Source organism: Alternaria hordeiaustralica (assembly GCF_023758085.1).
Source record: "Alternaria hordeiaustralica strain BMP 2776 chromosome Unknown scaffold_2, whole genome shotgun sequence".
Lineage (NCBI taxonomy): Eukaryota > Fungi > Ascomycota > Dothideomycetes > Pleosporales > Pleosporaceae > Alternaria > Alternaria hordeiaustralica.
This window is the reverse complement of record NW_026056774.1, coordinates 1,202,329-1,226,877: the sequence shown is the minus strand read 5'-3', so window position 1 is coordinate 1,226,877 and position 24,549 is coordinate 1,202,329. Positions and strand designations below refer to the sequence as shown.

Sequence of the window (24,549 nt, the reverse complement as noted above, 5' to 3'; positions counted from 1 at the left end):
CTACATATAACCTGAACAGGTCAGCAGACTACACTGAGTTATAGTTGGGCAAAGTAGAAGACCTAAGGTCAACCTAGGTTCCAGGTTGTTCAACGTTTTCCTTGCATGAAGTAAGGGCATTGCTGTTTCTGGGTTTGATATTGTGCGTCGGTGCACGACCAGGCCGACTGTGGGACAGTGTTGGATCGCAGGGATGAAGACAATAAGGTAGTTGCTAGACATACACTTCATTGCGTCATTCATCATTGCAGTACTTTTGGTTCGTGTTCTCGTAGGGCTTGACGTGCTGTGTAATAAACGTGTCCACTCTCATCCTACCCGCCATCTACTTAACGAAAGTGTTGACAGGCAACCTGTAAACATCAATCGTCCAGTACGGCCTTCTAGTTCCCTCCCACTGATCACTCCCATGCAGTCCCTTGGGCACATCGATATCCTCCCACTGCGTATCAAAGCCCGCCTCATACAGATCCATCTCAGCAACCTTGGTATAAACATCATAGCAGATCTGGCGATCAGCCCCCAAACCATTATACCACCCAAACTTTCCGTCCTTGGCCAAAAGCGCAACCACATACTCCGCGAAAAACTCCTTGAGCGCCTTGTAATCCTCGGCAAAAGTATCGTAGTAGATCGCATCTAGCACAACACCCTGCTCCACCAACTTGGGCAGAATATCCTGCCACCTCCCTTCGTGAATCTTGACATTGGGCTTGTCGTACCAGCCTTGCTCACGCAGCCGCTGGTGCACTTGCGGGTGCGCTTCGATGATGTGGTGTTCTGCGGGGTCATGCGTGAGGATCGCCGTGTCAACGATACCCATCCCATGGCCAACGTTCATAGTGCGAAGACCAGATTTGGGAATTAGAGTCTCGGCGTGGCGTTGCATAATTTGCGTTTCCCAGTCCATCATGACGGCGTTGTCGGATTCGTCAAGCAGGATACCCGGCTTGTAGCGGAGTTGTGATTTCAGGTATGCTTTGTTGTCTAGGGAGACGTCGTCGAGTACCTTCTCTTCGACGACTTGTTCCACGGCTTTGGCGTCTTCGGCGGAGACTTTTTGCTTCTTAGCGGCGGGTTGCTCGGTGGTGTCTTCTTCGAATGCTTCCTCCACGTCGTTGTCGCCCATGCCGAGGGCTTCCAGGCGCGCGAAGAGGATCTCAGCGCGAACACCGGCTTCGACCATCATCTCGTAGATCTTCTTTTGGCCTAAGCGGAGGGCAATGCATCCTGGTGTTTCGTCTTCCTTGTTGAGGTCGTTCCAGATGGCGCCGTTTTGGAGGAGAGTCTCTACCGTTTGGATGGCGGCATCGCCAGCCTCCTTTCCATCTTCAGCCTTGCCGCATGCTGCGATTGCTGCGTGTAGTGGTGATGTTGATACTGTTGCTGTGGGGTCTTGCACGTTTGCCGATCCATCCTTGAGCAGGACGGTCAACGCCGGCACGTCGTGACGCTCTGCCGCCGAGATGATGCGCTTGGCGAGGAGGATATCTTCTTCTGTTGCTTGTTCGGCCATCTTGAATTGTGATTGTATCGACGTCGATCTGAGTTGCAGAATGGACTGTGGGGTTGGGTAACTTTTTCTGCAGGGTTCACGATAAGATAAGCGAAGACTAGTGCTTCACTGTGGCTTCCCGATGCGGCATGGACTGATAATGTGCTGTGCTTGGAAGGCCACGGCTTGAGTAGCAAATGACAAGGATAGTAGGTCGAAAGCTGCACGAACGATATTTGTAGCATTATGACATTCGCTGGCAGCAAGCATGTGCATACCTGCTAAATCATTTCGTGCTTCTATTGATGATCTAACAAACTAGGCTTCCGTCATAAGATACTACAAGCCAACGAAACATAGCGAGAAACACCTTCCATGAGTCTATAGAGATAGACGTATGCTTATTCAATCGCCACTTTCCTAAACACCTTGCTTCCATGCCATGCGAGCTGTCCAATTCTGATCGTATCCAAGTGAAGGCATCTCCACCCGTCCCATCAAGCCACAGGTATAGATAGTGATGCGAAACTGATGATGCCAAAGCATAACGCGCAACAAGGCCCCGCAAGAAGTAGTATCGTGCGGGGCGGACATGTATATAGACATTAGAAACGAATTAAGGGGCGATCGACGCGACAGAATAGATCTGATCCCCAACGGGTGGCGGCGCTTGCGTGCTGTATGCAAGTCAACCCGATGCCTTTGATGCAAAAATGAGCCCACTATCGGGCTTACTTCATCATCTGCGAAATGTTGTTCCACTTTTGCTTGAGCGCTTCGTGCTCTTCGTTGATCTAGAAGACTGGTTAGCAGTGCCCAACATCGAACTGGGTTGCAACTTACTGTAGCCCATTGCATCTTGACATCGACCAACTCCTTCTCCATCTCGGCCATCGAGTCTTCTAAGTTGCGGTTCTCGTTGTGGACGACAATGTTCTTTTGCATGACAGTCTCCATTTCGCTCTTCAGCCGTGCTTCAACCTCGGCAGGTTGGGTGTCGACGATCTTCTGTAGTTCCAAGACCTTGGTCTTCAAAGTTTCGTTTTCTTCAGCGAAGTTCTCATTCTCGACCTTGGTCTTGATGAGCTCAGAAGCGACCTGGACATGTTCCATGTCGGACTGTTCAGCACGATGCTCCAAAGACCGAACCTTTTGCTCCAAATGCGTGACCTTGTCTTTCAATCCATGAAGTTCAGTCTCCCGCTCCTTTTCCACACGTTGCTGTTCTTTCCACTCAGCGGTGTATTGCTTGAGCATCTCCGGCGTAATCTTGACAGAAACGGCATCTTTGACGAGGGTATCGGCGCGATAAATCTCCTTGTCGATACCGGCCGTCGAACCGAAGAAGCCGTTCTCGAGAATGGAATTGGCCGACGGGGCTTTGTCGATGTAGACATCGAACAACCGCTCTTTGAGGAACTGGGTCAGGGTAGACATGTCCTTCATACCTAGCAACGTTTCGGCGTTCTTCTGCATTAGTACGATGCCGAACTTCAAGATAGCAGACTCAAGACCCTCGCTGAGTATCAGGTCGTAGATGCGCAAGACGAGCTGCAGCGGGAATCGGTATGCAAACAACGTGAGGAACCATTGCGTTGCGTAAAGCTGGGGCTTGACCTCTCTTCGACGAAGATGGCAGTAGAGAGCGGGCTCCAGATCTTCCAAAAGACGTTCGAACTGGTAAAGATGCAGATGGAGTCCAGCCATATCAGCCACAAAGAGGTCGCGCAGACGATATTTGTTCATGAGCGTAACGAAAAGACTGAAAGCTTCTTCCTCAGGCATCTACCGAAGTTAGTAAAGCGACGATTATCACAAGGGTGATAGCTTACGTTGAAAAGCAGAGGCATAGCGATGAAGTTCATGCCTTGAGCGTAACCAACAGCGTCATCGTACAGAGCATAGGCTTTGCAGATGCCAAAGAGACCGTCTTGTAGCCCAGCTGCCATGAGGTACTTGGAGTAGCTCGTTCGAGCTCCGAGATCGCGCTTGATGACCTTCTCTAATTTCGAGATGGTGACTGCATTCTGCTTCTTTTCCGCCGCAAGCCTCGCTTGCACCTTGATGGGATCTTCGTCCGAGGTGAGTGATGGCGAGCCTAATGGTGCGGTCGTGCTAGCGGCTGTTGTGGCCGGGCTCGAGTAGTCGGAATGCACAGAAGACGAGGAAGAAGCGACGGAGTCCTTTCCGTTCGCACTGGCTTGGCCGGTGCTGACAGTGCTGTTCCTGACGCTCATATATTCTTTGTCTGTTCCACGAGCAACTAGCTCTCTGTACATGCTCTCCAGCTCTTCGCTTTTACTTTGCGCCAGCACTTGCCAGATAACACCACGGATGACTTGAGGGATACCGCTGGCGATGGCGCGGTTCAGTTCTTCGGAGCTGGTACGCGCGATTGCGGCTGGGCCCTCATTGACCACTGACTGCCATAGATCCCAGTCAACAGGCTCAGCCGCATCTCCTGCCGGACCAGCGGCGAAACCAGAAGCAGTACCGGGGGCCAACTTGGGATTTATTGTAGGCTGCTTTGCGAGCGCTGGAGGACTTCCTGGCTCTTCCTCAGCTAGAGGGGTGGGGCTGGCAATGCCGAGACCGAGGCCTGGTGATGCTAACGCTGCTGCTGGACTGCCTTCTCCGGTTGTGTCATCCAGTGTTATGCCAGCTTCTTCCCTCATCCGCAGAATCTTGAAGCGATCTCGCAGGCTGCCCTGGCTTGATCTGTTCTTGGAGCCCATGTCTCCTTCGTCTTCGATCCTGCTCAAAGTGAGCTCAGGATTGCTGCCGATGGTTGCAATAGATGCCCCAGTATGGCGTCGCTCGGCAGTTGTTGTAGTTGTGGGTGGAGACTCTGGCTTCTTGCTGGAACTATTTCTCGAAAGCCACGCAAAGGGGCCTGTGAGCTTCCTGGTCGTCGGTGCTGGCGCGGGTTTCTCTTTCTCCTGTACAGCGGGCGGCGCGGGTGGAGGGGGGAATTTTACGGGTGCCATTGTGCCTGAAAGGCCTTGTAGGCCACTCGCGGAGCTTGTGGAGTCTCGAGAGTCTCGCGGTGGTAGTTTGGGGAGTATGCCGGCAGCCTTGGAGCCTTCTGTAGGGAGTCAGCTCAGGTTCTGCGCTCAGCATGCATTTGCGCATGACGCATTTGTGGCTACGGAGTGAGTGAATGCGGGGCGCCCTCGCTTTTGAAGCATGATTCGCCGAGCATGCGCACATCACATAGCCCTAGATTATGCCAAACAAAGTAGGTGTACTCACCACTATCCAACGACACGTCGTCCATGTCTGAGGTGACTGAGACCCTGTGTCCAGTCAAGAGTGGTGACTTGGCTGCCGGTGCAGCCTCGGTAGGCTTTTCGACGACTTCGGGCTCGCTCTCTGACTCGTCGCTGTCATCTTCGTCCTCATCCTCGTCGTCGTCATCATCGTCGTCATCCTCCTCGCTGTCGTCGCTCTCCTCTTTGGGCAGTTTTGGCACTGCAGGATTGGGCGAGACTGGTTTGCCGGCTTGTACGGTGGAGTTGGAAGACTCCCGCTGTAGGAGGGAGCGTGATCGTGACTGCGATCGTTCGGAGTGTGAGTCGGGGCGAGGGGTAATCTCAGAAGCGTCTTCGAAGTCGTCCTACACCGCCGCACGCGTGTTAGCAAACTCGCACAGTGAGGCTCTCCTCTTTCGCCAGATTCAAACAGGCATTGCTTACGCCGTCTTTGTCGGAACTGTGTGAGCTCGTGGGTCTTTCGGTCTTGTCCGCCATATTTGCAAGGGTTGGCGGTGTAGGCTACTGCGGGTCGGTCGAGGGTATCTTGAAAGGCAGCTGCCGTCGACGTGCGGAACGTGGAGTGTGGGCGTGTGTAGAGAATAGAGATTAAGACGTAGTGTTGCTCGGGCTTCGGGGCACAAGTCGGGAGGCGCGGCGGTGTTGTGGTGGTGATGGGGAATTAGGAGCGGGACAGCGACGTGGGTTGGTGAATTAGAGAGAGTGGAGCACGACCCTGGCACCCTGGCCGCGGCCTTGAACTTCGGGGAAGCCACTGAGGAGCCACAGCGACACCTCCACCCCCGTCCGTCACCAACAACGGCCGGCCATGGAAGACGAAGTCCGTGACAGTTCAGACTCTGACACGCTGCATGACGTCGCCCCCTTCATGCCTGGATGTGCATACCTAGGTATGCAGCCGCACCGCCAGGCCAGCTGTTCACAAGGCGCGCCGTGGTGGTACAAACAGCCCACCATGGCCTGCCATACATAAGGTTAATCTGAAACATGCACTAACGCCGCCGCTTGTTCCTCCTCCGCCCGCCCTGCGAATCGAGAGCCTTACACCGTCTCCCACACGCGACAGGCATTCGGCACTATTTTTGGTTTTCGACCTGATCGTCCGCGACTGCAAAAGAATCAGCACACGGCAAGACGTCACTCAGGGGCCGGACGTCCGACGTTCTCGAACAAGAAGGAAGTCTCCTTTGTTCCTTCCTATCCAGCCACCTGTTGATGACGCTCCTTCCTCTTGTGCAACGGCCGCGTCTCAGCCCGCCATCACTGCTTCACGTCAGCAAATCCGTGCCACGGGGGTCTACGTCACGCATGCTTCAGAAAAGGGTTTGAACAATAAGTAACGTGAAGTAGAATTGCAAAGTCAAGGTATATACATGAACATCAAGAAGGTATCTCCAATCAAAGTTTCCAGCTCATCTCCTTCTCCCCGATTAATCTCATAGCCATTTTTGTCTCAGAAGCTCTCCCTTAGGCGAGGCACTGGGAGTAGAAGTCGTTCTGCTTGACGCACTTGGCAGTGCCCTCGCAGGCAGTTGGGCCAGTCCATCCCTGGCCACCGCACTGGTACCAGAGCTTAGCGGCACCAGCAGTTCCAGAGGGAACAGCACCGGTGGGGGCAGCAATACCGGCGGAAGGCTTGACGAGAGTAGCGAAGGTGGTAGGGGCCTCGGGGGCAGCGCTGGGGATGGTAGCGTTCATCGAGGGGCGGGCAGGAGCGAGGGTAGGGAGAGCGGCAGCGCTGGTCTCGGCAACGACGACAGAGGAGGCGGCGGCGGCGGGAGAAGAGACAGGGACGGTCGAGTTGGCAGCAGGAGCAGATGGCTTAGCACCACCGGCACCACCGCAGGAAGCAACGGCGCCACCAGGAGCCTTGTACGTGGTCGCGTCGAAGCCGTTGTAGATGTCGGGGATGTAGATGTTCTTGTCCTCAGCCTTGTAGGCGCCGGGGAGCTCAATGGTAGGAGTGCAGGAGCCCTCGCTGCCGGTACCAGTGATCTTGAGCTGCATGCAGCCAATGTAGAACTGAGCACCGCCGACGGTCTGGGCGCTGTGAAGAGCCAGCATCTCTGAACGGAGTAGGTACTCGCCAGTGGCAAGACCGGTGGGGAGAGCGAACTCGTGGGTCATGTTGTTCGCCCCCATGATCTCGTTGGCCCACTTGCCGTCGACTTGGTCGAGCTCGTCAATCTTGAACCATCCGGCACCGATACCGGTAGCCTGGGCAGCATCGTCGACGGGTCCGTAGAGCATGTGGGTGATAGGACCTGGGTGGCCGGACTGGTCCCATTGGACCTTGATTGTGTCACCCTCAGCGGCAGCAACGGTCTCGACACCAGAGGGGACCTTGGAGCCGCCGACGTTGCAAACGATGTCGTCGCTGGTTACGTCGGTGACGGGGCTGTTGGAAGGTGGCATCCGGATGCCGACTTGGTAACCAGGGGTAACATCGTTGACCCAGAGCTGGTGAAGGTTCTGGTGAGCCGAGACGGCGGAGAGGAGAGCGCTGGTGAAAACGGCCTTGGTGAACATCTTGAAGTTTCAAAGTTGTGTCGTCGGTGTGATATGTACAGTGACTGGATATGCAAAGATATGCTAGTGATGCCTGATCACGAAATGAATGTAGTGTAAAGAATGAAGTTGGCAAAAACCGGAACGAGTGTTGTGCAAGAAAGGACTGGCCTGATGGAATGATGAGTTGGAGAAGTCAGGACGACGGCAGCTTTTGTACTCACCCCACGCAGATCTATTCCCTGTCTTAGGCGCCAGACCTGAGATTAATAGTCCCGGAGATCAGGACAAACCGCCTGGAATCCTCCATGACACCCGTTCACGCTATCCCAGCCACTGGCAACGGGAACGACATCGCCTTGACAGATGCCAAGGGGCGACACGCCAGCAGTACATCTAGATGAAGTGCTAGTTTGCCCTTTTTGGGCGTTGTCCGCGATGCTTGTTTATGCGACAGGCACCATCCGAGATTGGGTGGGCATGGTGGTGGAGAAGCTGGGAAGCGAGCGTTTCCAGTCTCGCTACTTTGGGTTAGCGAATCCGTTTCAACTGTGCAGCCGCATGTTTCAAAACACTGCAAGAGCGGTTCGCTGGGAACACGATCCTGCAGCGAGTCGCGATGAACATGAAAACTTCGGTGTTCTTGTTGCCGAAGCCTGTAGACGCAGCTGACGGGTTGTGTGATATCCGGAGAAATTTCACAAGACTGCGTTGACGCAGTAGTCGGTGGTTTGAAAGAAATAGAGTAACATGTGCTTGAGATTGCGTATGAATCATGTGAACGACTTTCATTGCAAAAGCAATCTACAGTTCACTGCCTTTGATGAGGCTGCACTTCATGACGCGCTGCACCGGCGCCTGGGGTGGGGCAGCACCTCAGTCGGAGAAAATGTCTTCCTCATGGGTCTCGTCTTTTGAAGATGAAACCTGTAGGCGCTGGTACGGTACGTCCTTCAAGCACCGTAGAAAGACCGTCCATTTCCTTGCCCGTGTCAGGTATTGGTTCGGATATTGATGCCGTTGGGCTTGGAGTATTTGCAGTGGAGGTAACAGTGTCCGTGGGCAATGCGAGAGTTCTAGTAGAGACAGAGACGCTCCCTTGAAGTACTTCTCCATTGACGTAGATATGAATTTCCGGTACCGTAGAAACTGGCAATTTCGGATGGATGATGGAGAGGAACCTTGCGCCAGCTAAGATCGAAGTGAACCACAGCGTTATGAGGAAGAAAATGGCGAAAAGCACCCACGGCACAAGGATGCATTTTCGCGGCATTCGATTCCGTGCAGGCTGTGAGGTCAGGAACCCCGGTGCTAAAGACTGCGCAAAGTGGGGGTGGTTTGTGTCCTGGTAGTCGGGCTTGACCTGAGCTTCCTCCATCTCCTTTGAAGCTGCTTTGTTGTAACGCGGGATCGAAGAAGGCGACTCATGCGTGGCTTGATGGTAGGGGTTGTTTGAAGCGCCACCTTTTGGTGCTGAACCAAAATTGGCGTTTTGGGGCGTATGAGGAGCGGTATACGAAAGGAACGTAGAGCTGTATGTTGGAGCTGGTGAAGGTAAGCTCCCCTGTTCGATGGAAGCCACGTCTAATGACGTTGGTCGGTTTGGGGCGTGCATGGTGGAGGCGAACATGTGGAAGATCTGTAAGTGCGACAAGAAAGAGGACCTGCCTTTTAGTGATTATAACAAAGAAACAACGCGGAGCTTGACTGCTGTAACAATTCAAGTGCGGACAATGCAGATAAAGGCACTGCATCTGATGAACAGCGTAGCATCCACAAACAATGATCTATTGCAATTAGCCTATGGAAAGAGTCATTAGCAAACGTTTCATCGCTTTCGTGCGCCTGTGTATCGTTTCTACGGCTGAATAACACATCTCGACGAATGCAGTGGTGGTGAGAAGATGGAGCGTGGGGACGACGGGTTTGGAAGGCGCGGCGTGCTGACGAACGATTGGCGTACCGGCGCTTTCCCTCGGATGCAGGGGCTAGCCTTGGGGTGTCATACTGGCCGCACCGAGTAGTCTCAATCACAGACAAAGTCAGTAGTTGAGCATGACTATCGTAGTTTTGATTATTGGCTCGTAAAATGTCCGATCATAATTGTTTGCACGAGATGTACGTGCAGAGTATGCCTTCACTAGGCGTGCTTGAGGGTATCATACCACAACTCCAAAACTCCCAGCGCAATAACCTTTCAGGCATGTCCATACATGATTCCCCGAGTATATTCAGGCTTTCGCCTTGCCCTTGCCAGTACCAGCAGGCCGACCTCGCTTCTTCCCTGCCGCGGCTGGCTGTGCGCGAGCAACTGGCTGTCCGTCTGCCCGCCTGCCCTCTGCTGTTCTGATATCCTCGAGCTCCTTCTCCAGCAAGCCTTGTAATTGTTCATTACGCCTTCCTAGTAGTAGTACATCGTCCGTATTGATTGTGTTGCGACCGGCGTGTTTGGAGAAGACTTCGAGGTCGCGGGCTGTATTTGCTGTGATGGCGTTAGCACCCTGTAGACTAAGCAGTATCTGAGGGCTCGAGGTTGATCGTACCGATTTGGGTATATACAAGCTCAGTAAGCGCACCGATGAACTGAGGTGTTGCATTCAGGTCGTTCTCCAACGTCTTCTCGTCAACGAACTGGCCGATTGAGTACCAGAGGGCTGACTTGAGCCGCTGTGCATATTGTCAGCCCAAGCTGACTATCAATTCAGACAAAAGACTTCCTACCTCTTCGCGCTCTGCTTTGGCATCATCGTTTGACGCCATATCGCCTCGTGGTTGAACTTCAATCGCGTGTAATTGCCGGCCAGACGAGTGACGCGACGCGCCTAACGCGGGCCAATAGCGGGGCCTCGGTGATGACCGGGGAGAAAGTCACCGCCCATGTTCTGCCACCTGGGGGTCCACGCTTGAGTGATTTATTGTTATTGCGCGCAATTACTTCCTCGTCAACATCGCCTTTCACGCACAATTCCACACGCATCCGTCTATCGACAAAGTCACCGAACACTTCTCTCGCGTCACCCTCCAACGAAGCCGTAATCGCACCCGAACGTCGCTCCTCCACACTACTGCGCAACAAAACTACAATCGCGAATACAAACATCACATAGCCAAGATGGACTACGTACTTGACAACGTGGTCGAGTGGAAGGACCGTCTGGTCAACAACTCGATCAAGTCTTTCGAAGAGATGACCGCCCAGCGCTGGGTTCGCATCATCGCTATCGTGGGCGCATACCTCCTCATCCGACCATACCTGCTCAACGCGGCCGCAAAGAAACAGAAGCAACAATTAGAGAAGGAGGCTGAAGACCTTGGCTTGGGGAAGACAGATGCGTTAGACGCCAACGACTTCAGAGGCAAGGGCGTCAGGGTGAAAAAGGGCGAAGCGAAGAAGAAGGAGTAGGTGCACGCATAGGAAGATGGACGGGCATGGCAATGGGGGTGGTAATACTGTGAAATCAGGGACGAGGATGATCTTGATGGGAACAAGGAGCATAGACGGCTTGAGGGACATGGATATGGGCTGCATACCAACGGCGTTTTGGCATTCGGACTTGGCCAACATGCGGACCTGGAGTGTCTTTCTGGAACACTCCTAGCACGACGACTGCGATACCTGCGATGACGCGCCTACTGAGAACGACACAACAATACAATCGAGAAGAAATCGACGAGCTAAGCTCTGGGAAGTCCACTTCTGCTTCAGTATCGTAATTCTAATAAGATCAACTCTACCCCTTTCTCAATTCTTCAGCGCTTCGACTCTCTTACACCACAGATCGAGCATCGGTGTGTTTATCCTGATTGCTGGCTAATAGACCTTGATCTCGTTCGCAATTGCACTTCCATTCATGACAGAACCCCGTTCGTTCATTGCATGTTCACGCCACATCATCTTCACACATTCACCGCGTTTGCTAGCCCAGCACCCCATTCCATAACCCAAACCACACTCCCAGCAGCGGCGTCCGCTCACTGCCACTTCAGCCCACGATCATCACATTCACAACCCTTCCGCTTCACATGCTTTCCCTTCATAACCCAACTTACTCCCTTCCGACTATGTACCCGCACGCGCAACCTGAGCACTACCAATGCCTGACAACGACGCGTACCGCAAGCAAGTTCAAGGAAAAGTCCAGGACCTGGTCTCTGAACGTCACGAGAAAAGTGGTGCAAAATTGGTCATCGAAGCTGTGGTTGAGGGTGTGAAGTTGTATCGCAGCTACAAAGAGGAGAAGGGGAAAGAAGAGAAGGGGAAGGGGAAAGAAGAAGGGAAGCACAGGAGACATAGGAAGGGACGCGATATGGACGAAAGTGGGAAGGATGGGCATAGGAGGCACCGTAGGCATAGGCACGGTGATGAACACAGTCATGGATCCAGTGGTAGACATCGACACCGTCGTCACCGTTCTAGATCGAGGGATGACGATCGTGGAAGACACCGTCACAGCTCACGGGGTGGACGCTCCAGATCACGCCGACGCGACCGGAGCAGAGACATTCGCGACCCAGTCACCGAGCCCCCTCACAACGATGACTCCGAGTACCATATGACCGGTGGTGCAGGACCAGCAAATACTTTGCAAGATGGCCATCGGAGGGCAGACGCTCCATTGCCTGGAGCCGGAGATCGGCCAGGAAGTGGCGGCAGCGGTTATCAAACTTCATGGGAAGATTTGGCTCCTGAGCCTCGTCCCCGATCGCGATCTCGTGGACGCAAGGAAGCACAACGTACAGAACGTAAAAGATCTCGTACACCCCATCGATCTCATCGTCGAAAGTCTGGAGGGCACCGGAGCTCACATCAGCGTGATCGCTCACGTACCAAACAATCGGATCATCGTCCAGGTCGCATAGGCGCATCGCAATCTCCAACAAGGCAGCAGAAAGGACCAGATGGCACACCGTTCGGTAGCTTGCCCGAGTACAAAAGCAAAGGCGGCATTGCCATGGGTCTTGGGGATCACTTCATGGCCACCTATAGGCACATCAAAGCCGAGCATGAAGCCGGCCACCGTACCAAAGGTGCGTTGGAGAACGTCTTTGATGGGATGTGGAAGAAGAAGACGGATGCGAAGGATTACAGTAACAGACTCCGAGAAGGTGAAAGGAAAGAGAGGGAGAAGATGAAGACGGATACGAAGGATGATAGTCACAGAATAAGGGAAGGTGCAAGGAGAGAGAGGGAGAAGATACGAAAGAGCGAACCAGAGCGTGTCAGATGGGCCGAACGGAAGCCTGAAAAGACGCGGGGGGATGAATCGAAACAAAAGGCTGCTGAAAAGGAAGCAAAGGAACGCCATCGTCATGAACAAGACGAGCGCCGCCGTGAAAACGAGAAACGATTTGAACACGAATATCGTGAGAAACGACGACAAGAGGAAGACAGGAAGAAGAACCGTAGCTCGCCAATCCCTGATATTCGTGTTCAGCCTCCTACGGCTAGTGGGACTCCCCGCCGTGAACAAGACGAGCTTCGTGAGAGACAAAGGCAAGATGAGAAGCGAAAGCAAATTGAGGAACAAAGGCAGGAGGAGAAGCACTGGCAGGATGAGAAGCACTGGCAGGATGAGAAGCGAAGGCAGGATGAGAAGCGTAGGCAAGATGAGGAACGAAGGCAAGCCGAGAAGCGAAGGCAAGAGGAAGACAGGAAGAAGAACCGTAGCTCGCCGGTTCCCAAGGTTCGTGTCCAGCCTCCTGCATCTGGTGGAACTCACATTCCCCAGTCAACTCCAGTGGCTCGCAATTCTCAGGCCCCTACTGCTCCGAAATATCCTCCTCCACCGGCTCCAAAACAGCCGAGCAGACCTATCCGAGCCAATACTCCTCCCAATCGTACACCCCCAATTGCTCCAGTAGCGCACGACTGGTATGCACCTCCCAGCCGGCCCCCACCTGTCCCTGAGAAGGAACCTCATGGGCGTGAGGCTTCACCACCGCGAGAGCCCAGTGTTCGGGCTGCTGATGATGCGTCTGAAAATGGTGCAGCAGCAGACTACTACGATCAAGCTCCAGGTTCGCCGATGCCAGGGAGTTATGGGGATTATGAGGACCAGGATTATCTGGAGCGGGAAGGAGATGAAGGATCTCTCGCTCATGATGAGATACCATACCCGGAGACACCCCCTTCTCCTGCCATGGCTGCTCAAGATCCGGAGAGCGTTCCTTCTCCTACCATACCCTCATATCCAGATACGCCTCCTTCTTCTGCCAGACCTCCATACCCAGATACACCCCCTTCTCCTGATGTATCAGAAGGTCCTTCAGGATCATCCTCACCAATCATGTCGCACGCACCACGCGCTCAATCGCTATCAAATCGTTTTACGCCCGAATTCTTACAAAGCATCCAGATGCCAGCTCCCCAGCAAGCGGCATCCCCCCCAATTCCACCACCGCCTCCACCACCGCCTCCTCCACCTCCACCAGCAGCAAGACCACCTCCTCCACCTGGACCCCCTCCACCACGCTCAGCAGGACCACCCAATATGGCCGCCATATTTGGCGATATCCTTGGCCCACGCAAACTACGTAGTGTGGCAGCTGAAGAGAAAAATGACAGTAGTAGCCCGAAAGCGGGCAAGGTATTGTACGAAGAAACAGCACACAGTCGCGAGGTAGAAGAGCACGAGCGAGCTCAGGTCAGGGACGCTGGTAACCGTCTGCCAGTATCAGGAGCTAGTGGATGGAGTACCGCTTACTCCGCAAAAGAAGAAGCCGATGATCGACCAGAACCTAACAGAGCGTTCAGAGAGGAACTAGCGAGGAGATTGGGCCAAGGTATTGACACTTCTATGACGGGGACCTCAAGGGGTTCTGGCGATAGCTTACTAACAGCAGGCTGTAGGACGTCGATGAGTGCCAATGTGTCGCGAAAGCTACATGATGAGAGTATGTTGAACTATCCCTAGAGCTGGATAGGACTGTACTGAGGTGTTGATAGAAGCTCCTTTCCAACGGCTTTCGAGATCAGAGAGTGGCGAGGATCTCATCTTTACTTTGGCGGCACACATTGCGCAGCCAGGCTGGAGTTTTGACGGGCTTACTAGGAAATGATGATGACGGGATGGAACGAGATGAGGTGAGATGGAATGCTGGGAATGGATAGCCGGGTAGGCAAACCAGTGTGAGAGATAATTGATGTATGTTTGTCCAAATAGATCCTCGCGTCATAGGTCATTCGGTCCACCCTGTCGCGAATGTGTGCATTGTAACGCGTCCGGTTGGTGAAGAGTGAACGCGTACGCACCAGGTCCGTGATGGTGAAAGCTATTGACGAACGGTTGGCCCAGGCTTCCCAATTTCGCGGCAGAGCTCTGGACTGCCAAGCTCGAGCAGAAGAGCCGGGTTATTAGTCCTCATCCCTATTCCTCATATTATTAGCTATCTCGGCCTGGGAACTTCCTTGCGATCTTCGCGCGACAATTGCATCTACATTTCTATCGCTCCTTCACGATTGTTAGTGGTTGCCTCTGACGTTGAGCTGCATCCCCCACATTACTTCAACGTCGCTCCAATTGGACCCTGTGGCATCATCAGGCAGAAGAGCGCAAGCATACCGCCCGCAGCTTTCGCAGTTCAACACCACACCTCCCCCCACACAGAATCAACATGCGCTTCTCATCAGGCCTCGTTCTCGCTCTCCCGGCGCTCGCTGTCGCCGAGGAGCAGGTTCCTCTCCTTGACAAGGTGAAGGGCTTCTTCAACAAGGCGACGGCTGCCGTGTCCGCATCCATCCCCTCTATGCCGTCGGCGCCAGTCGACACCGCAACGAGCAAGGTGGCCTCCAACGCAGCTGCCGCCATCCAGTACCCAATTACCCTGGAGAACTGGAAAGAGACGCTTACTGTTGATGCTACCGCCAGCCCTCCTACCACACAGGACTGGCTCATCTTCACCACCGGCGGCAACACCACCTGCTTTGGCCTGTGTGGCAACGCAACCAAGGCATGGAACGTACGTATAGCATGCGGATATACAGATGACCGACACTAACATCAACCAGGCTTCTCTCCCCATCATGGCCGCGAAGCCTGATGCGCCCAAGTTTGCGTACCTTGACTGCGAAACCGAGCCTCTCCTCTGCAACGCATGGTCTGTCGGCGCACCGGCGCTCTACTACTTCCAGGTTCCCAAGCCCATGGCTGACCAGTCCGCGCCCGTCCCCGTCGTTCGCTACAAGCCCTTGAACCGCACCAGCACCACCACCGAGACCTTCAAGAAGCTCATCGTTGACAACGAGATTGAGCAAGTCACCCCATACGAGGGTCCCTTCCACCCCTTCAACGGTGCTCTCCAGCAGTACAACCTTGCCATTCCTTACGCATACGTCACCTGGGGATTCTCCAAGATGCCCTCGTGGATGCCCATGATCATCATCTCCTTCCTCAGCAGGTCGTTCATGTAAGCCGAATTACTCTGAGATGAAACACACATACTAATCCCAATTACAGGAGCAAGCGCATGGCGGGACCAACTCCCGCAGAGACGCGTGCCGCCGCCGCACAACCTGCTCGGTAAACGCCTACACTCCTGCTTCCTGTAGACTAGAGTCGCACAACAGGAACGTGATAAGCATTGTGCGCGATCTCAGATAATACCCAACAGAGCGATGCGAATACAGTCTTGGGATTGGACATGTCCTGGTCTGGCTCGTGGAAGTACTCGGCAAATGGAGATGGAGATCTGGATGTGTGTAGTGGAAGAATAATGTAGCTCAGATACCTGGGAAGGCGTTCAATCATTGTAATGCTCAGTTATACTACTATCCATACAGAATGTTCTTTTTTGAGTGAACAGTTGATGCATCTCATCTGCAGGGCTGCCAAGACACGATCGCGCTACGGGCAATGCCCGAGAATCTCTCGAACTCCGCAACCCCAGTCCAATATCACATCACAGCAACCATGGTGCACATATTGAAGCGCATGCGCAAGTTACGCGAGGCAAGTAGCTAATCTTCGTGCATGTCTACTCGTTCGGCAAGACTAACAAGCGCCATAGCACGTACGTAAGATTCACCTCCGCAGACACCTCCGAAAACGTCGAAGCCTACAATCGAACCCGACCAACTCGAGATACCTGAATTGTAACAATGCTGACATTGGTATCTGCGACAGTTATTATGGATAAGATGCGGACCAGGCGCGCTCATACTGCCCAAAGAGGTGTCGAAGATTAGCATGGAATTCAACACAAAACTCTACGGAGGACATAGAGGGGCAAGGTATGTGGGCATTGCTCCGTTACAAGTACCAAAGGAGGGCCAAGAATATGAAGCCAATTCAGGCACTATGTTTGAGAGCTGGCAATTGTACGCAATGACAAGATCTAGCGCTCACTGTACGAACAGGAAATTCTGGCGCAATATGCTGCCCCGGATGAAATACCGTAACCCATCCATCCCAATGGAAGTCGCGCGACACAACGATCCCGATGGTCCCTCACTCCTCCACATCTTCACAGCAACCAAAACACAACCATCGACTGGCTCCACAAACTCTCCCACAACGCAACAATCAGACGCTTCACCGCCATCCGCAACACCAAACCCGCGTAATACGCTCGTACCCGATACCTCGAAACCCACGTTTTCGATTGACATGAGAGACCAGTCGGAGAGCGAGATCTTAGAGGCACTGGTGGAGAAGATAGGCGCAGTGGAGATCAAGCCAACGGAGGAGGAGCTCGCTGAGATGAAGGAGATTGAGGAGTTCAAGGAGAGGTCGGAGGCGGATAGAGTGCTGGTTAGGGAGAAGTTGATCAAGGAGCGGAGAGAGGCTGAGCTGCTCAAGTTGGCGAGGGGTGAGGCACCGGCTGCCAACTAAGTGTGTAGTCTGGGAGAAGTCACGAAGGATTGACATGAGAAACACGAGGAGGCTATGTGGTCTTCCACAGCAATTGGACTGCAATCTAGCGGCTTCAAGGCTGAGATATTGTAACATATGTATATTGTATGGCATACTCACGACGTCAATACGAGCCCTTGTGCCCAATGATTTTGACATGTTGGTGCTCATTGATGCATGGGGTAGCGGCTTCTGCGCAGAGGACGGCTTTCATTCTCAAATATGCGTCTAGGGATGTTTCGCAAATCAAGTGCATTCACATGACTTCGCGCATGATGCAATTCCTCTAAAACGCGTAAACGCGTCCGTCGCGCTTTTTGAGTGAGTCGCATGGAAAGTTATCAGGCTTCACGATCAACCAGCGCAAAGCTGCGCAATCGCTCAAACGTCACTCATGAAGATGGCATGTAGCCGACTGGGTTAGTCCCAAGCATCAGTGGCCAACGGCCTAGCAAAAGGGAAACGGAATCAGTCTGCCTGACAGACAACCATACACCGAGCTCGAACCGCGTGAACGGTGAGCTCAGGCTGCCGGAAGCTGCCAAAGTTGCTCTGCGCTGCCTGTCGTCCGAAGCGTTCTATTGAGGAAGAAGGCTCCATGATGGACGAACTGTCAACATCTCAACCATCACACGGCTCCCCGAAAGGACGTGGACAGGAGACGTTGACACAGGGCGTTGTGGTGAGAACTCGATGGGTGAGGGCGCGCAACTTTTTTTATGTCGCTCGGCTGAACGCCGGCGCGCTAGTGGGTAGCGGCTTGGCGGGAAATGTGTGGGCGGAGGTGCGATGTTGCCCGCAGGTCACGAGTAGGCACTCATCACCGAACTTCACCTTTGGGGAATATCAAGTGTGCTTTCACTCTTTGCGACCACCACTTCTGTACACTGCTCGAAAGTGTATTGAAGATCCCGAACTTCCGGCGCCGTCACAACCTTCCTTCCAGGACCATAAACCTCTGCGTTGCGACAGGACATCACGACCGCATCAGCCATGGCGGACCTATCCATCGATGAGGCGAACAAGATTCGTCTGTCTATGGGTCTCTCTGCTCTCCCCGGTGGAGGCACGCCTGCAGCACCCGCAGCCCCCGGCCTCGATTTCAAGGCGGCGCAAAATGGCGACGACTCGGACGAAGAGCCTGCGAGCACCATCGACACGCGCCAGGCCGCCGCTTCGGACAACTGGAAGAAGTTGGAAGAAGCGCGACTGGCCAAGATAAGACGTGAAGAACGCGCCGCGGCGATCAAGAAGGAGCGCGAAAAGGCGGCGCGCTTTGCAAAGCTTGAGGGCAAGGGGCTGGCGGACGAAGCAGACGTCGACGATGACCTGGCCTGGCTGAAGAGCAGCAAGAAGCGCCAGAAGAAGATCGCCAAGGAGGAGCAGATGCGCAAGGAGCTCGAAGAGCGCGAGCGTCAGGCACTCGAGGCCATGCAATATACCGACAAGGACCTTGCTGGTGTCAAAGTTGGACACGAGGTCGACCAGTTCGACGATGAAGATCAGATCCTTGTTCTCAAAGACACTGCAGTCGACGGGGAAGACGATGACGAGCTAGAGGCGGTTGAACTCAGAGAAAAGGAGCGACTACAAGAGCGACTCGATTCGAAGAAGCGAAAGCGCGCATACGACCCCAACGATATGGACGAGGGAGGCCAGAAGTCGATACTTGCACAGTACGACGAGGAGATTGAGGGCAAGAAGCGCAATGCGTTCACATTGGACGGGAAGGGCCGAACTGTTGAAGACGTGCAGGCTGAAGTCGCAGGTTCTTCAAGACCAAAGAAGGTCGCGATCAGTCTAGACATACTCAAAGAGGACGCGCCCACTAACGATTACATGGACGTGTCGGAAGTCAAGATGAAGAAGCCTAAGAAGAAGAAGGGCAAGAAATCCAAGCGAGAACGCGTCGAAGATGATGAGGAAATGCTTGCCATGCCTGCGGAAGACACTGCAGCTGGCGACGACATGGACATTGACGGTGGTGAATCCTCCGCACCACAACAGAAGAAGAAGAAGGTGTTCGACGAGTCGTTTGTGGATGACGACGACCTTCAAGCGAATCTTGCAGCACAGCGCCAAAAGGCCCTCAAGAAGCGCAAGAAGATGCGACCGGAAGATCTTGCACGGCAATTACGTGAAGACGCATCAACACCCCAGCCAGACGTTATGGAATCCACAGAAGATGGTGATGGCGGCCTTGTTATTGACGAAACAACCGAGTTCGTACAAAATCTAGGTGCTGCAGGCGATGCCGACGAGGAGGAAGCCCGCCGGAAGCGTAGAAAGTCCAGCCACATCTCGGAGGGCACGAAGTCCATGGGCGATATGCCCGTCGCTGATGAAGACGGCGATGTCGAAATGGGCCAATCCTACGCTGAAGCAGCCGAAGCAGAAGAGGCCCGAAACCGCAGCATCTCGCGCGCTCGCTCCACCGACATTACTGAGACAGGTCTCGAGGCAGAGAAGACTGTCGACCAAGGTATGGGTGCCACTCTCGCCCTGCTCAAGCAACGAGGTCTGGTCACAGAATCCGACGCCTCCGACAAGAACGCGATGTACCGCGACCGCCAAAAGTTCATTGCCGACAAGAAAAAGGCCGAAGATGACGCCGAGCGCCAACGCAAGATCGCCCGTGAGCGCGAACGAGGTTCCGCCCGCTGGAACAACATGACGCCGCGCGAGCGCGAAGAATGGGCCCGCAAAAACAACACGAGCGCCGAGATGGTCGAGAGTCGCCGTCTCGCTGAGCTCTTTAACAAGGAGTACACGCCCAACATTGAGCTCAAGTATGTTGACGAACACGGCCGCCACATGAACCAGAAAGAAGCCTTCAAGCAGCTCAGTCACCAGTTCCACGGCAAGGGTAGTGGAAACACGAAGACGAAGAAGCAACTTGACAAGGTTGCTGCTGAGAAGAAGAAGATGGCTGAGAGTTCGCTTGAGGCTAGTAGGAGTGGGGGTGGTGGGTTGGGGAATGCGTTTGATGATCAGGCGAAGAAGAAGGGTACTGCTGGTGTCCGCCTGCAGTAGAGCCTGGATGATCGAACATTCGACCAGGTTCATGTCGCCAATAAGAGGAATGTTTATGGGACGGTCACCCAGATGGTATTGCCACGGGCTCAAAAGGTCAGTAAGCTCCTGAAGCTGTACATTAGAATGTTGTCATTAATGCGAATTTTGGAAATAGAACGTCCGCAGTCGGCTGTGATGATGGTATGCTACCCCTAGACGTGCGCTCTACTGATGTTAGGATACTCATTTGTGTATCGTTGTCTGTTTGACTTGCATTGATGGTTTCTCACCATGCTCATTGTAGACTTGACCGTAAGTACATAAATTTCGCACCGGTGTAAAGGTAAGTACATGCTTGATACTCAATGTGTCATGGTAATGCTGTGCTCGCGTCAGGATATCGCGATCTTATGCCTCTCTCTTTGATACTCCTTGTTACTGCGTCTATTCTTTGGTCATTGTTGTTGTTGCGAGCCTACGTTCCCAACAGTTATTGTTCATCTACTGAATCTCAAGGGCTAGGTATAGCTCTGCTACTATATACCCTATACATCCGTTCTACCACTGCGTTGTGGACTCTGATTAGGCGTCGACTTTATTCTCTTACGAAGTATAGCCATGCTTTACCCTCACGCAAAATTACCGTCCGCGAAGATACGATGGCGATGGTTAAGCCTCTTGACGTGCGCCTCATACGCTTTGTTCCACTTTTCTGGAGCTTCCTGTCTCTTTGGACTAGGTTTGTATTTCTTAAATATAGCGTACACTGCAGTTCTTGCACGTACCAAGACGGCAGAATCCACACTCCCTTTTCGACCAATCCGAATCGCCATTTATCTCGATCTTTCCTATCCCTTCCACGTAGAGGTCGCCGAACATTGCAAGTGGGTTCCAACGTACGTAGTCGTCAAAAACAGCCTTTGGCGATTTACTGTAATCTGGGTTGATCAGAGGCTCTTTCCAAAAGCAATCTTTGGTATCTGAAGCCAGGGGAAGTAGAGCAAAGAGTTTGTCCCGGGGATCTGAAGCCTGGAATGTCCTCGTCCACTGGAGCAGCTTTTCGAGTTTGACGTATGAGTACAATCCGTATTTGGACAACAGTGAATCCCACGCGAACGATTGGAGCGGGTTATGCTCGTGCGAAGTCCTGTGGGTGTATCCACCCTGTGTCACTGTCCATTTAGGTAGCAACATGTCGAACCATCGCAATTTAGTATGACCGACTCTGAATTCGACATTGCGTCCGAAGCCCTTTTGCTTAGGAGCTAGAAGTACCTCCTGTAACACCCATATTCGACTCCACCAAGGTCGATTAGCGAGACTAGAAAGACCGGTAGAGATTGCCGTCCTGCATAGGTCAGGCGAGGAGTTGTCGCGCATCCCATTTCTGTAAGTAACTCCGAGCTGACTGAGCACTTCGTCGCGCGCCATATACGTCCATGTCTGGTTCTTGTTATCACGCAGTCTTTCCCAGAGTCTAAGCATTTCCCCAGGATCGTGACCGTTAACCATAGGCTGTATGTGTACCGTCCATGCTCTTGAAAAGAACTGGCTGTTCTTATCATCTGGTCCAAGCCACACTAACACCGATTCAGCCGAAGAGTAAATCTTTCCCATCAATTGCACCTGATGTGTCTTCTCTCGTGGATCTAGCTGATTGATACATAGGGCATCTATCCATAGCCATTGTCTGGTTTTGTTCCGTATGGCCTGGAGCGCGATGTGAAGATTTCGCGTAACTCGAAAGGACGCACTAGTCCTTTCGCTGGTCGAAGAATTGTTATGCAACAGGATCTCAGCGGGATCCTCAAGATCTCCCCAGCAGTACGATAGCGCGACGTAAGGTATGCGAGAATCAGACCCCTCTTCTATGTTGGTATACACAAGCTCGCATTCGATGGGGTCGTCTCCAGATCCAGGGAGCAGGATGACGCATCGTATCTCTCTCAGGTCGGGGTTCAGTGGCAGAAATGCTTTGTCATCGTTTTCTATACCACGAAAAGGTAGGTATGGGCGATGGGGGGTTTGCGATGATGAAGACATTTGGATATGAGAATCAGAGGTGTACGAGAGAAAAGAGGAGAAGAGGGGCAAACGGTGATTGTCAAGAAGGCTGAGGGAAAAGCAGGCTTTCCAGACACATGCATACGCCGTGCGGCTGAACCGGCCTAGCGCATCTGTTCACCCGCCGCCCAGTCTCATCCCACCAGTACTCTGTTCCTCCCGTGATACATCTCGATCTAAGTAGCACCCGGAACGTCCCAAATCTTGCCGAAAGGATCATGATGCGCATCCGTCTCACGGTTATACTCCAAAGCCAAACTCAGGAAATGCGCCACCTCCTCCCCGTACACCCGACTGACAAACGCATACGTTCCATCGATACCTGCAGAAACTCCACTGGTCGAGATAATATTGCCGTCTTCGACCCATCGCGCAGTCGGTACCCAGTCTACGTTGGGACCGGTCGATGTAGCCCAGGGCCAGGCAGCCTTGTTCGTGGTTGCCTTGCGGCCATCAAGAATGCCTGCGCGAGAGAGGATTGTTGCGCCGGTGCAGACGGAGACGATGTATTTGAGCTGTGAGGTAGCTTGTTAGTGATCGGTAGGGATAGGCAGGGGATGAGTACATACGTTTGGGTAAGTGGCTTTGACGAAGTTGATCTCCTCAGTCATGTCTCTACGAGTCCCTCCTCCGCCGGGGACGAAGAGGACATCGATTGCGCCCTTGTCTGACGTGGACGGTACGGCGCCACCACCAATGTCGTTTTGCTTGTTCTTCTTCCAATTAGTCGTATTCACTTCACACGACCATCATAACTCACAAGATAGTCCGAGAATGTCATAGTGGACACAATTTCCTGGCCAAAGCCTCCATCCGTCATGGCCGATGTCACCGGATCCATGGTCTTGCTGAAGACTGTAAACTGCGGCACAATGGATGTGTTTCGGTAGTACATGAAGAGTGAGTTAAGGACGTCCATGGGGCCGAAGATGTCGAGAGCTTGGAAGTGTGGGAATGTGAGTAGACCGAAATGAGTGGGAAGGGTTGTGGTGTTGGCGATCTCGGGTTGGCTTGGTCTTGCTAGAGTTGAGCGTATGGCTAACAGAGCCGGGAGCAGGGTGGAGTATCGCATGTTTGGAGATTTGTAGTTGATAAGATAGTGATGTGCAGAAGAGAGTGGACGAGAAGTAGCAATTCAGAAGTAGGAGGAGATCTGAAGGGGCAACCAAGTGGGGACCTAAGTAGAAGAGAGGCCTTCAAACAAAGGCCGCGGTGTACCTGCGGCTCTGAACTGGGTCTTCTGACTATTTGACGTTTCTATGAGGAATTCACTAGACTTTTATACTCCGAATTTCGTTGAACATCTTAAAACCGAAATCTCCACATGGATGCCCGGAGCCAGCACTTTGGCTGCAGTGTAATCTAAGTCGCGTGGTTGTATTGGTTCTAATGCGCTCATAAGCCTCGCCGAGCAATGATTGAGGTACAAGAGGATCAGGCGGATGCGAAGATCACACACCTCCGATGTCGAGAACGAACAACTTCGTAAGGCATCCAATGTTTGAGAAGATATGAGCGAGTTGCGAAGATTTCAACTACACTGGTTTAAGCGACTGCTGATCATCTTGACAATTCGCATCCACCGATGACTTGTATCGCCAGTCAGCTTTCAGTGTTCGCGAGGTGTCCAATAGCTTTGGCGAGCCGCCAGGGCGTAATAGATTGAGGATGAGCGGTCAGCCCTTTCGATAATTAATCAGGAATGTGGGGTATCATGGGTTTCTGGTATCGCAGCATGCCAAGGAAGTCGATTCCGGGTCTTTGGATATGTCATGTGCCTGTCCGCGACGCGGTTGCCAGATGATCGAGCAGGTGCCGCGATGCATGCATGTAGTTAGAGTACTTCGGGCCAGCAATGTCGATGTGCGTCTAGCGTGGTCCCAGGTAGTCGCGCTCCAGCATGATTCTATATTTCTTTTCGCGGACCGGCTTAGACGATCGCATCCGGGTCCTGTGTCTGAATTCGCCAGCCTCCTCTGCCGACCGGCATGCACACTGCATGTCGCACTTCCCAAGCTTCACCTGGCCCGTTCGCATCATGCGAACATGGCTTGATGTGCACCGAGATGAAGACACGTCCTGGGATCTGTGTTTGTGAAGTCGTTGGGTAGGCCAGCGGGTTGTCGCAAACAGTGCAACGTATGTCAATCAGACCTGCCTAATCAAAAGACGAGGTCGACATGAAGAGAAGATGTGAAGGAAACAATGATTAGTCAGAGACGTGATCGAGAGGCAGCATCGAGGATGTAGATCTCGCGCCAAGCCAGCGGGTTCCTGCGATAATGACGTAGCTTGAGCCGCGCGTGATCCCAGCTTGAAATCTGCACAGCAATCGGTATCTTTC

General features: G+C 53.2%; 9 protein-coding genes across 9 annotated transcripts; 4 read left to right on the top strand and 5 right to left on the bottom strand.

Annotated features, from left to right (window-relative positions):
* Positions 1-325: 325 nt before the first annotated feature.
* Positions 326-1,516, bottom strand: J4E84_001869 (uncharacterized protein; the record flags this gene model as incomplete). The annotated part of the gene is made up of 1 exon (XM_049384499.1): positions 326-1,516. The coding sequence occupies one exon, from the start codon at positions 1,514-1,516 to the stop codon at positions 326-328; it is 1,191 nt and encodes a 396-aa protein (XP_049247855.1).
* Positions 1,517-2,226: 710 nt separating this feature from the next.
* J4E84_001868 (uncharacterized protein) lies at positions 2,227-5,244 on the bottom strand (the record flags this gene model as incomplete). Its single annotated transcript, XM_049384498.1, has 5 exons — positions 2,227-2,289; positions 2,339-3,280; positions 3,328-4,580; positions 4,748-5,111; positions 5,191-5,244. The coding sequence occupies 5 exons, from the start codon at positions 5,242-5,244 to the stop codon at positions 2,227-2,229; spliced, it is 2,676 nt and encodes an 891-aa protein (XP_049247854.1).
* A 990-nt stretch (positions 5,245-6,234) lies between these two features.
* Positions 6,235-7,296, bottom strand: J4E84_001867 (uncharacterized protein; the record flags this gene model as incomplete). The annotated part of the gene is made up of 1 exon (XM_049384497.1): positions 6,235-7,296. One exon carries the CDS (start codon positions 7,294-7,296, stop codon positions 6,235-6,237), a length of 1,062 nt encoding a protein of 353 aa, XP_049247853.1.
* A 2,210-nt stretch (positions 7,297-9,506) lies between these two features.
* J4E84_001866 (uncharacterized protein) lies at positions 9,507-10,035 on the bottom strand (the record flags this gene model as incomplete). Its single annotated transcript, XM_049384496.1, has 3 exons — positions 9,507-9,757; positions 9,819-9,942; positions 9,997-10,035. The coding sequence occupies 3 exons, from the start codon at positions 10,033-10,035 to the stop codon at positions 9,507-9,509; spliced, it is 414 nt and encodes a 137-aa protein (XP_049247852.1).
* A 352-nt stretch (positions 10,036-10,387) lies between these two features.
* J4E84_001865 (uncharacterized protein) lies at positions 10,388-10,678 on the top strand (the record flags this gene model as incomplete). Its single annotated transcript, XM_049384495.1, has 1 exon — positions 10,388-10,678. One exon carries the CDS (start codon positions 10,388-10,390, stop codon positions 10,676-10,678), a length of 291 nt encoding a protein of 96 aa, XP_049247851.1.
* Positions 10,679-12,227: 1,549 nt separating this feature from the next.
* J4E84_001864 (uncharacterized protein) lies at positions 12,228-14,189 on the top strand (the record flags this gene model as incomplete). Its single annotated transcript, XM_049384494.1, has 2 exons — positions 12,228-12,231; positions 12,274-14,189. 2 exons carry the CDS (start codon positions 12,228-12,230, stop codon positions 14,187-14,189), a joined length of 1,920 nt encoding a protein of 639 aa, XP_049247850.1.
* A 700-nt stretch (positions 14,190-14,889) lies between these two features.
* J4E84_001863 (uncharacterized protein) lies at positions 14,890-17,105 on the top strand (the record flags this gene model as incomplete). The annotated part of the gene is made up of 6 exons (XM_049384493.1): positions 14,890-15,234; positions 15,284-15,681; positions 15,732-15,794; positions 16,282-16,288; positions 16,398-16,504; positions 16,631-17,105. 6 exons carry the CDS (start codon positions 14,890-14,892, stop codon positions 17,103-17,105), a joined length of 1,395 nt encoding a protein of 464 aa, XP_049247849.1.
* A 1,014-nt stretch (positions 17,106-18,119) lies between these two features.
* J4E84_001862 (uncharacterized protein) lies at positions 18,120-20,159 on the top strand (the record flags this gene model as incomplete). Its single annotated transcript, XM_049384492.1, has 1 exon — positions 18,120-20,159. One exon carries the CDS (start codon positions 18,120-18,122, stop codon positions 20,157-20,159), a length of 2,040 nt encoding a protein of 679 aa, XP_049247848.1.
* Positions 20,160-22,381: 2,222 nt separating this feature from the next.
* On the bottom strand, positions 22,382-23,277 carry J4E84_001861 (uncharacterized protein; the record flags this gene model as incomplete). Its single annotated transcript, XM_049384491.1, has 3 exons — positions 22,382-22,720; positions 22,775-22,918; positions 22,966-23,277. The coding sequence occupies 3 exons, from the start codon at positions 23,275-23,277 to the stop codon at positions 22,382-22,384; spliced, it is 795 nt and encodes a 264-aa protein (XP_049247847.1).
* Between the last annotated feature and the right edge of the window lie 1,272 nt (positions 23,278-24,549).